The following is a 12059-nucleotide window of genomic DNA, read 5'->3' as shown; positions in this document are numbered from 1 at the left end:
CCTCTCATATGCATTATTTACCTGTATTCTAAAATTGTATTTAGAATGATATTTCTGACTATTTAGACCAAATGAAGTGAAGCAGATGGCTACTAAAACAGTGGTTCTCAACCTTCCTAATGCCGCGACCCTTTAATACAGTTCCTCATGTTGTGGTGACCCCCAACCATAAAATTATTCCTAAAACCATTGAAAATATGTGTTTTCTGATGATCTTAGGCGACCCCTGTGAAAGGGTCGTTCGATCGCCAAAGGGGTCGCGACCCACAGGTTGAGAACCACTGTACTAAAAGATCTAGAGGTATGTAGCATTTGGATTCAACCAGGCAAAATTGATTTGGCTTCACTGTTAGCAGCAACTTTTCTGGGCTTGAATAGTAACCCACATGGGTGCAGGAAAATGCTCATTTGAGTTAAAGAAGCAGTAAAAATATGCTCCACATTGTAAGAGGTTTACTTGACATTTTTTCTCCTGTAATATTTTAGTACCAAGATAACTTTTACTTTCTTCCAAGCTTTTCTGGTAGTAAAATAGTAAAAAGATTCAGCCCTAAATGCTAATTTCTTGTTCTCTTTTAAATGTTACACATCTTTCTAGGTAACCTACATTCTGAATTAGTCAAGAAACAAATCTTACCTCTTCTTCTGGTCGGAGTTTAATTTTCCCATCTCTTACAGGAAACCCACTGCCAAATTCTTTTGAGGCAATATCAGCACCATATTCCACTGTCACATCCTCTTCAATTGTACTTACAAGGCGCCAAAATTCTTTCTCCACTAATTCTGTGGGGACCATCTGAATAGAAAGCAGTCAAACATTACCAACAAATAAAATAAAAATGAATGAGAATACACTGGGAGCCTAAAAGAAGTCAAATGATATAATATGGAAGTAAGGAAAAAAAATATTTAATTTGTAAGGGGTATATTCAGCAGATATTTGTACTTAAAAGTTTAATGATTTGGACAAATCACAAGGAAACAGAACAAATAAAGGAGCCAAATAAATCCTTTCAGTGATTTCATGTTTAATATTGAAATCATACAAGTATATCTCGACTTATAACAGTTCATTTAGTGACTGTTCAAAGTTACAAAGGCACTGGAAAAAGTGACTTACAACTACTTTTCATACTTATAACCATTGCAGCAATCCAATGGTCATGTAATTTACCTTCGGATGCTTAACAACTGGTTCATTTTTATGATGGTTGCAGTGTCCCAGGGTCATGTGATCCCCTTTTGCAACTTTGTCCTTCAATAGGTAAGCCAGATTCACTTAACAACCATGTTACTAATTTAATAACTGTAGTGATTCACTTGGCAACTGCAGCAAGAAAAGTTATAAATTGGGGCAAAACTCGTTTAACAAATTTCTCACTTAGCAACATAATTTTTGGGGATCAATTGTGATCGTAAGTCGAGGACTACCTTTAGTCCTCACCTTAATCACCATTTATTCAGCAATCTTCAAATGTACGAGGCTGCTAAACAAATAGTAGTTGCAGCCAACATTTGAAGTTATGTTCACTGTGGCTCACCAGTCACATAATAAAAATTTAGGCTTTTCAGCCTGTTGCATTTATGACTACTATGGCAGGTCAAGTGGGGGTCACAGAGTGACATGGGTAAGTAGCAGTAACAGAGTGCAGAGTAATCAAAAGGAAAGACATAGGGGAAAGATAGACAGATGATGGAAGCTGAAGCGGGGTGTGTGTGTGTGTGTGTGTGTGTGTGTTCCCCCAATTACTTGTATAAGGATTATTCTCTATACTATTCATGTTGTCTTGTATTTTTTTTATTATGGATTGCACCAATAGAGGCTAAACCAATTTTGTTGTATATATGATGTACAATGACAATAAAGGCTATTGAAAAAGTAATATGCCCTACATTCCATGAATATCCCCTATAATGCAATCTAAGTAAATTAAATAAAAATATAAACATACATGCACTGGCATATTAAAATAATCTGATTTGAAGGCATCTGCCATTTCTCCAAACGTACGAAGCGTATAGTCTCGTGCTGCCTGTTCAAAGCCAAATGCTTCTTGTGGTTTATTGCATTCCTGTTGAACATAACAATGAATTAATATTGTATGCACAGTACTGAACAAAATGCAACATATTACTATGGATTACTTGCAGAGAGATGGGCAACAAATAAATTTAATAAATACATAAATAAATTTGCAGACTCCAAAGTTTATAATATGGTCATAGAAGTCAGAGATTGCAATGCTCAAATTAAAAGAAAGGAGTAAAATTATGCATGATTTTATGGGGACTATTTTTAGTCTCTCCTAGAAGCAATATAACATTCATACATTTATTTAAATAATTAATGTGGCAATCCATCTCACTACTGTGACTTGGGGAGGTTAAAAAGAAATTAAAACCACCTCAAAAAATTCAATTAATTAAAAAAAACATTCAGCTACAATAAATCAATATATCATGTCGTAGATGCCTAAGTAGATAATTCCATCTTACAATCAGTAAGAAACAACAACCAATTACTAGTGCATCTATAACACTCTGACCCAAACATACAAGGAAACAATCAAGTCTTACAAAGGCCAAAAGTGTCAGGACCATCAAGATTTCCAGGGAATGCTATTCCATAGAATAGGTGCTATGATAGGCATATTTCTTAGATCCCACTTGAAGGCATAGCTTAATAGAAAGGACCTGGTACATGCCCACCTTGACACTTCTGGTAAAATAAGCAGAAACAATAGGTGATTCTACAGCATAGAACCAAAAGGCCTGGTTCTATGCTGTACAGGGCTTTGTAAATGACAATCAGCACCTTGAATTGCACCAGCTCACTGGAAGCCAATGGAGTTCACGGAGTAATAATATTATGAGAATACTGTGAAATACTGAAAACTGTCTGTATTGCCACATTCTAAACCAGTTGCAGCTCCTAAATGATCTTCAAGGAAAATTCCCATGTTGCCCACATTACAGTACTCCAAATGGGTAGTGACAAAGGACATGAATAACCATGAATAGGGACTCCCATTCCAGAAACAGACACGATTGGCACAGAAGATGAATCTACGCAAAACTTAACTACACCTGCCTGAATAAGAACCATGAGTATAAGAAAAATGCAAATTGCTCACCGACACTGTCTAGGGAGGACTATCCCATTCCAGTTAAGGATGGAAAATCTCCAAATTCAGGAGGTTTTAGGACCTACAGTGATTTGGTCTCACCAGGGTTCAGTCAAAACCTATTCTTCTCCATCGAGGCCACCACAGTCTCTCACACTGGTAAAAGTAGCCTAAAGGCATCATTTGGCCAACCCAGGCAGAGATACCTCACCCAGCAACTTCATGTACCTGCTAACTCAACCTATAGAGCAGGTGCATTCAACTCAATCCCCTTCCCCAATTGGAATCAATTAACTGAATAATTAACTGTGAATAGACTGGCTCTCATAGTGATGAGGGAGTTTACCTATTAAACAGTTATGGGGAAGTAAAAAGTGAGATGCATTATCCAACATAAGGGGAAAATCAAAGAAAAACATATTTTTGTTTCATACAATTGTTTTTTAATAATGATAATTTATCTTTTAGAAAAAAAGCTATAAGCTATATTACCTGAGCTAGACACTGGGGACATCTCCAATCTCCCTTGGGGACATCATGAAGAGGTGGTATCAAGCAAAAAGTATGATAACTATCATCACAGCCATCACATAGGAGCAGACGATCTTCATCGTTTCCACTGCCACATAATAGGCATACATACAAATCCACCTATTAAAATAAATATTTAATATTTTATTCTACTGCTCACAATATGAAAACCAGACCAAAATAAATATATAATCATCTCATATTTATATTAGAACATAGCTGTTTTTACTGAACAATATATAGCGGATATAGAAAATCTACACACCCATTACAATGTGTTTTTGGTGATATAAAAAAATCAGACCAAAATAAATCACTTCAGCATTTTTTTCACTTTTAATATGACATAAAAGCTGTATAATTCAATTGAAAACCAAACTGAAATTTTTTAGGGGGGAAAATAAAAATCTAGAATAATGTGGCTGCATAATTGTGTATACCCTATAAATAGAGATATGGCTGTGTTCAGAATTAACAATCACATTCAAATTGACTGTCGATATTACTCAATATCAATCTGCCATCAATTAAAGTGTCTGATCAAACCCATATAAAGTCCAGCTATTCTAGAAGGATTTTTCTGACATTTACTCAGTTGCCTCTTACAGCAAAAGCCATGGTTTGCAAACAGCTTGCAAAGCATCAAAGGGAACTCATAGTTGGAATGTATCACTCAGAAAAATTTATAAGGCTTTGGATATACCATATAACAGAGTAAAGACAGTCATCAATAAGCAGAGAAGATATGGCATAACAATGACATTACCAAGAACTGGATGTCCCTCCAAAATTGATGAAAAAACAAGAAAACTGGTCTGATAGGCTGCCAAGAGGCCTACAGCAATATTAAAGGAGCTGCAAGTACTGGCTGTGTACTTACATGTGACAACAATCTCCTATATTCTTCATAAGTCTGGAATGTGGAATAGTGTGGCAGGATGGAAGCCTTTTCTAACAAAGAAAAACATCCAAGCCCGGCTACATTTTGCAAAAACTTAAAAGAAGTCTGACAAAAGCATGTGGAAAAATGTGTTATGAGCTGATGAAGCCAAGTTTGAAATGTTTGGCCATAATTTCAAAAAGTAAGTTTTGTTCAAAAACAACACTGCACATCACCAAAAGTACACTATACCCACAGTGAAGCATGGTGGTGGCAGCATGATGCTTTGGGGTTGTTTTTCTTCAGCTGGAACTGAGGCTTTACTCAAGGTGAAGGGAATTATGAACAGTTCCAAATATCAGTCAATTTTGTTAGAAAACTTTCAGGCCACTAAAATGCTAATGATGAAGAGGATTTTCACCTTTCAACACAATTATGACCCAAAGCATACCTCCAAATCAACAAAAGAATGGCTTTAACAGAAGATGATCAAAGTTTTGGAATGGCCCTGCCAGAGCCCAAGCCTAAACCAATTGAAAATCTGTGGGGTGACATGAAGAGAGCTGTGCCCAGAAGATGTCCTCACAATCTGACAGATTTGGAACACTTTTTCAAGGAAGAGTAGACAAAAATTCCCAAGGCAAGATATGCCATGCTGATAGGCTCCTATCCCAAAAGAGAGAATGTGGTCATAAAACCAAAAGATGCTTCAATGAAGTATTAGTTTAAGGGTGTGCATCTTTATGCAACCACATTATTGTACATTTTTATTATTTTCCCCCAGATCAGGGGTGTCAAACTAGCAGCCGGTGGGCTGGATGCATCACATATAGGCCATGCCCATCCCGGCTTCATGAATCAGAAAAACGTCACAAAACATCATGTGATGACATGATACCACGAGTTTGACACCCGTGCCCTACATTTTAGTTTGGTTTTCAATTGTATTGTACAGATTATACAGTATGTTATATTAAAGGTGGAAAAATTCTGAAGTGATGTGAGATTAGACATGGAATATTATAGGGTCCCCTACTTAAGCAAAAGATTAGACTAGATGATGACCTCCAAGATCCCTTCCAATCCTATTATTCTTTTTTCTATCTTGATCTGGTTTTTTACATCTCAAAAACATGACATTTTAACAGGGCTTTGTAGACATTCTATATCCATTGTATAATATGCAACTGAATAAAAAGAATAGATGGTCCTGTTGCACAGAGAAATGTAAACACACATGAATTAAAAGCCAGAAATGAAGTCTAACAAGCCATAAAAAATGATATTTTAGTTATTTTATATATCCTATCACTTTAGAAATATAAGCAGCAAAGTCTGATTGTTAACTACTTGTTTGTTTTTTTATTTCTACCAGTTTTTCTTTTTTAAGAGAACTGAACAATGATATTAAGGGCTATTTTTCCTTGTTAAATCAAATGTACTTTGTTCTCAGTGAGTATCAAAATACAGCTTCTGAAGTAGATCTCAAAAAATCTGAAAGAATCTGAAAAATATTTTGAGTAACTAAATATCAAATTAAACTAAAAATTTCATTCTAAATAAATGAAGCAACAGTGGATCAACTTTCTAGAAAAATATGTAACAGATTAGTTTAATATCAAGCTATTAGTGTTGGCACTTTGTTTTTGTATAACTTGAGGAATTATCTTTCAATTATCTACACTAAATGTACACAGTATTTTTATAATTAGCATGAAAAACCCCAAATAAACATACTCACAGAATTAAAATTTTTCTTAGAACGTCCCTTTGATTTTTCTCTATCTGCTTCCCAAAGCCACTGTTTTTTCTCAACACCTTCTCGTTTCGCTAAAGCTTGAGGTTCTTTATCTGATTAAGGTAAAACATTAACACTAGTCTAAGCGTTTGGAATAGAAGTAAATCCATTGAAGAATATTTAGTTGGAAAAACTTATTTTTATTTAATCTATAGAAACATACACATTAAAGAAAGGTGATTTTAAAAAGTAAATTGGAGTATAACAAATTCTTTTTATAACAAAGAAGGTCTTCCAATTTTGTAAACAAGAAAATATTCATAAACTTTTAAATGTTATTTAAGTGAAAGACCACACAGGACTTTGGGCAATATACACTGCTAGACCTACTAAAACCTTAAGGGGAAACTATGTAACAACAATGTAATTTTCACTTGTAAGCTTACCATTGTCTGGCTTTATTGGAGTGCTCCCCATTCTGCGCCTTAAATTATGAGTTTTGGTCTCTGCAGTTTCTTCAATCTCAGCTTTAATATTAGTAGCCTTGTAAGAAAAAAAATAAGTTTAACATTTTTTCATTTACTCTTAAATTAACCTACTGTAAGCTGATTTCATACCAAAAACATATCTTTCCTATCTACACTTAATGTGTCATTCTTGTGTGAGTTCAGCTTTCATCGTGAATAAGAATTACATTATAATTAAACTACTAAAGACAAGTAAAATTAATGTGAAGAGAAAGGAAGATGGGGAGTCTGGCTTTTTTTCTCAGCTGCTAGCAATTAATGCCTTCTTATGGTAGTAATGTAATAACAATGTTAAAGAATGTTTGCATGGAGCATTCCATGTTCTGATTTAGCATTTAATTTCTAAGTCTAAAACATAAGAAATTACTTAGACAAGGACCTTTATAATAGCCAAGAATTCCATATACTGACACTGCCCATGCATTGGATTTTGAGTACTCTTAAATCAAAATGTTTTAAAACATTTATAATGAAGGGTTCTAAAATCATCTGCATATTGTTAAAATTACAAAATAACAATTCACACAAGTGGTAAATCAGGGCTCTAAATACCCAGAATTTTTAGTATAGCTAATTTGGTCATAGATCAAAGCTTTAACTCAAAGCACTACTGAATACCATAGTAGAAGTCAAATTAAATTGCTTCTAGATTTCAAGGATTTATAAATTTGTTCAACTTCTACTCTGACATAAACATTTCTCAATTAGTTTGCTTTTTTTAAAGCAGACTATAAAAACTAGATCCGCTCTAACAAATTTCTATAAAAACCTTGACTTAATGATAGAGAATTTGGGAGATTCTGACATCTCCCCCAGTAGTCATCCCACTGTAATATACACTGTCTGTTATGAATTTTTTGAATCCTGTTATTTTTCTGTTTACACCACTTTGAGTGATTGGAAATAATGACTTAGAAATATTAGTAATAATACTGAATTACCATATGTGATTGTTATAAAACATCTTTTACACAATGGAAAAATTGGATCCACACATTATGCTAAGTCATAATTCTTAAAATATTTTATGTTAAATAAGCTATAGTTTACACATTATAAGCCAATAGGAAGCACATCATTTTATAGCTTAATATGATGCGCTCACCGAAGCACTGTAAAAACAGCATTCCATGCTATGAACACAGGCAATATACTCCAAATCTGGTCTCAGATGGCCACTGATCTGAATCATTATATTCACACTAAGCATTACTGCTAATAGTTTATGGTAAAAGTTAAAAGTACTTGTTTCCACAAAGAAATACTGTACTGTGGGAAGAATATGCTATCTCTAAGAGATGCACTGGAGTTGAGCCATCAATACGTTTAATTAAATAACAATAATCTTCTCAAATGTGGTTGAATTAGACCACAGCAGCAGCTGTATTTATAACAACTGCAGACATAATTTGGAAACCTAAGACATCATGCTCTTTAATTTCTGGCAATGGATGAAACTTCTATATTATGACCTTCTGACAATGATCACACGTACAAAATCAATCTTACCTCTGATCTCATGCGTTTTGCACGACGTGCAGGAGGGCAAGTTTCAGATGGTTGAACGGATTGTCTCTGAGGAATATCATGTGGTTTATATTCTTTTTCCTTTGTACCACTGGTAATATCTGGCTTCTGAAAACACTAAAAAAGCAAGCAAAAGTGAATTATTTATTTGCATTTCATATAAAATTCCCATTGGTATTAAAATTATGTTAAGTTGTTAAAAAAAACCTATTATTACATGATTATATCAATTGAATTGGGATGCCCCGGTCCTGTGGCTGTAAAACAAACCCAAATTATCATCCCTCCATGATTGTGCAGATATGCTGTGTTTTGTTAAACATAGCCAAACATGACCAAACATCTGCACTTTGGTCTTGTCTGTGCAAAGGACAATGTTCCAGAAGTCTTGTGATTTATTCAGATGCAAATCTGCAAACCTAAACTATCCTGCCATGTTCTATTTAGAGATAAGAGACTTTTCTCCTGGCAACTGTTCCAAACCAACCATGCTAACTGAGGCCTGTAGAGTCTGGGATTTTTTTCAATTTCTCTGAGAACTGAACTGTCTGACTTTGGAGTAAATTTGCTGGGACATCCATTCCTGGGAAGATTGGCAACTATCCTGAATGTTTTCTGTTTGAGAATAATCTTCCTCACTGTAGAATGATGGACTTTAAATTGTTTGGGAATAGCCTTATAACTCTTCCCAGATTGATGGGCAGGAACAATTGCTTCTCTAAGATCATTGCTGATGTCTTTACTCTTTAGCATTTTATTAACACACACCTCAATGCTGGAGACCAGCAAACTCCAGTCATACTTGCTAATGATCAATTGATTAACAGTAGCTGGTCTGCTACTTAGTCTCTTCATATCTATGGAAGCAGTAAGGGTGTAGTTAGTTCTTCACATATTCTCCATTTTGGCTTTCTTTTTGTAAAATAAATGACGACATGATGTCATGTATTGCTGTTCATCTGAGGTTGTATTTACCTACTTTTAAGAACTGCTAAGGACCAGATGATTTTTACTAAGTCCTAGCTAAGAGATAAATAAGTGTGCCCCAAATGTACTCTGAACCCCAGTCAGGGTATCACTGACTTAGCCATTTTTACTCATGGGATATGTTGAGCTTGTCTGACTAAGAAGTTATCCAAAATAGTATAATGAAAAATTTCTGTGTGTATGTGTGTGTGTTTGGCTGCAGTATTGCTTCAAGCAGTAGGGTCATAGAGCATTGTTAGAGAAGACCATTTTTCAAGTATGATAGCACATAAATAGTAATAATCATATTAATGCTTTTTTATTCATTCACATTTTATTACTATATCAATATCCAACCTTTTCTCTAATGAGCTCAAGAAAACATGTTTTCCTTTCTAGCACTTCAATTACCCTGAACTTCAATAAACTGTAAATAATGACTGGCCCAAGATCACCAAATAGCATTTCATAGTTGAATGGAGAATTGAACCAGTTGAACCAGATGTTAAGGTAAACAAGATGTATTGCCAACATTTAAAAAAAGGGGGGAAAAATTTAAGATACAAAAAAAACCTACATTCTTTACGTAACAGAAATTAAGAAAGTATATAGTATATCCAATTGTTGACAATTAACAAACATAAAAGCTGATTTTTGAAGACTCCTGCAAGGCTTCAAACTTTATATAACAATTACATGATCAGATTTTTTATTTGGAATTTTCAACTATGAATTAATTTCAAGCCCCTCTTCCTCCAATACATTTTATTCACAATTGAATGACTGAATCTCAATTATTCTCATTTCGATAACATTGCAGAGTTTCACTCACTCTAAACTGGAAGATACAGAAAGTATTGTTTGGTCAAGACTTTGGTCACAGCTTGAAATGAGCATGCAACCTGGACAGGATCATATCTATGCAAACTCTGTTTGTGGTTCCTGTAGACTTCCTTGGTTTATCACGTACCTGGCTCCCTGCCACGTGGCAGCAGCCCTGCCCGAGCTACTCAACGTCATCGCCGCGGTGGCGGTTGATACCCCCAGGCTTATGGTCATGGGGGATTTCAACCTACCGTCCGCGGGCGAGGCGTCTGAGGTGGCTCGGGAGTTCATGGCTTCCATGACAGCTATGGACCTGACCCAGTTAATTCATGGCCCTACTCACACGGGGGGAAACACGCTGGATTTGGTTTTTGTCTCTGGACAGTGGTTGAGTGATCTCGAGATAGGGGATATAGTCACCGAGCCCTTGTCATGGTCGGATCACTCTCTCCTTCGTCTCGACCTTCGAACCGCTACACCCCGCCGCAGGGAGGCGGAGCTGGTAAGATGGTTCCGCCCCAGGCGCCTGATGGAACCTGACAGGTTCCAGATGGAGCTTGGGCCATTCCCTGAGGCTCTGGCACACGCCCCGACTGGAGACCTAGTGGCCGCCTGGGATAGGGCGGCCGCTGGAGCTCTGGACCGGGTCGTGCCTTTGCGGCCTCTGACCCGGCGCCGATCTCATTTAGCTCCTTGGTTTACCGAGGAGCTGAGGGAGTTGAAGCGCCGGAAAAGACGCCTAGAGAGTAGTTGGAGGGCCAGCCGTTCTGAATCGGACCGGACACTGGTAAGATCTCATATTAGGACTTACCTAGTGGCGATAAAAGCAGCGAAATGTAGCTATTTTGCTGCTCTTATTGCGTCATCAGATAATCGCCCGGCCACCCTGTTCAGGGTGACCCGCTCCCTGCTCCACCAGGAAGCGCGGGAGGACCCCTTGGAGGGTAGAGCTGAGGATTTTGTTCAATATCTGTATGACAAAATCACTCAGATTCGGGAAGATCTGGACTCCGACTGGGTAGTCTCAGGAGGAGGGACAGGGGCAGGTCTTGAGAATGTTATCTGGGATGAGTTTGATCCTGTGACCCCTGAGGATGTGGACAGGATTCTGGGTAGACTGAACATGACCACTTGTTTATTGGACCCGTGTCCCTCCTGGTTAGTGCTGGCTTCTCGGGAGGTGACACGAGGCTGGTTCCAGGGGATTATAAATGCTTCGTTGGGTGAGGGTGTCTTTCCTGCCGCCTTGAAAGAGGCGGTGGTGAGGCCTCTCCTCAAGAAGCCATCCCTGGACCCGGCAATGTTGGTAAATTATCGTCCGGTCTCCAACCTTCATTTTGTGGCGAAGGTTGTTGAGAGTGTGGTCGCGAAACAGTTCCCCCAGCACCTGGATGAAACAACGTATCTGGATCCGTTCCAGTCGGGCTTCAGGCCCGGGTACAGCACGGAAACGGCATTGGTCGCGTTGGTTGATGATCTCTGAAGGGCTCGGGACAGGGGGTGCTCCTCTGTCCTGGTCCTGTTAGATCTCTCAGCGGCTTTTGATACCATCGACCATGGTATCATGCTGCACCGGTTGGAAGAGTTAGGAGTGGGAGGCACTGTGTTGCGGTGGTTCTCCTCCTTTCTCTCTGACCGGTTGCAGTCTGTGTTGACAGGGGGACAGAGGTCGACCCCGAGGCCCCTCATATGTGGGGTGCCGCAAGGGTCGGTCCTCTCGCCTCTCCTGTTCAACATTTATGTGAAGCCGCTGGGCGAGATCATCCGTGGTTTCGGGGTGGAGTACCATCAGTACGCTGACGATACCCAGCTGTACATCTCCACCCCGGATCACCCCAACTATGCCCTTGAAGTGATGTCCCGGTGCCTGGAGGCCGTACGGATCTGGATGGGGAGGAACAGGCTCAGGCTCAACCCATCCAAGACCGAGTGGCTGTGGT

At 37.9% G+C, this 12059-nt stretch overlaps 1 protein-coding gene across 3 annotated transcripts in view; it reads right to left on the bottom strand.

Moving 5' to 3' along the window:
* Positions 1 to 12059, bottom strand: part of KDM5B (lysine demethylase 5B) — a 58234-nt gene that overhangs the window by 23962 nt on the left and 22213 nt on the right. For all 3 annotated transcript variants that reach the window (XM_070941611.1, XM_070941614.1, XM_070941613.1), the window contains 6 exons: positions 8311 to 8445; positions 6721 to 6817; positions 6278 to 6387; positions 3618 to 3776; positions 1953 to 2072; positions 638 to 796 (listed from right to left, as the gene is read on the bottom strand). In XM_070941611.1, coding sequence (XP_070797712.1) covers positions 638 to 796; positions 1953 to 2072; positions 3618 to 3776; positions 6278 to 6387; positions 6721 to 6817; positions 8311 to 8445 — 780 coding nt within the window. The remainder of the gene's footprint in view (positions 1 to 637; positions 797 to 1952; positions 2073 to 3617; positions 3777 to 6277; positions 6388 to 6720; positions 6818 to 8310; positions 8446 to 12059) is intronic.

The sequence above is a fragment of the Pituophis catenifer genome, unplaced genomic scaffold (assembly GCF_029215685.1).
Source record: "Pituophis catenifer annectens isolate HBS135680 unplaced genomic scaffold, rPitCat1.0.hap2 SCAF_3, whole genome shotgun sequence".
NCBI classification, from domain to species: domain Eukaryota; kingdom Metazoa; phylum Chordata; class Lepidosauria; order Squamata; family Colubridae; genus Pituophis; species Pituophis catenifer.
This window is presented reverse-complemented; position numbering and strand designations above follow the sequence as displayed.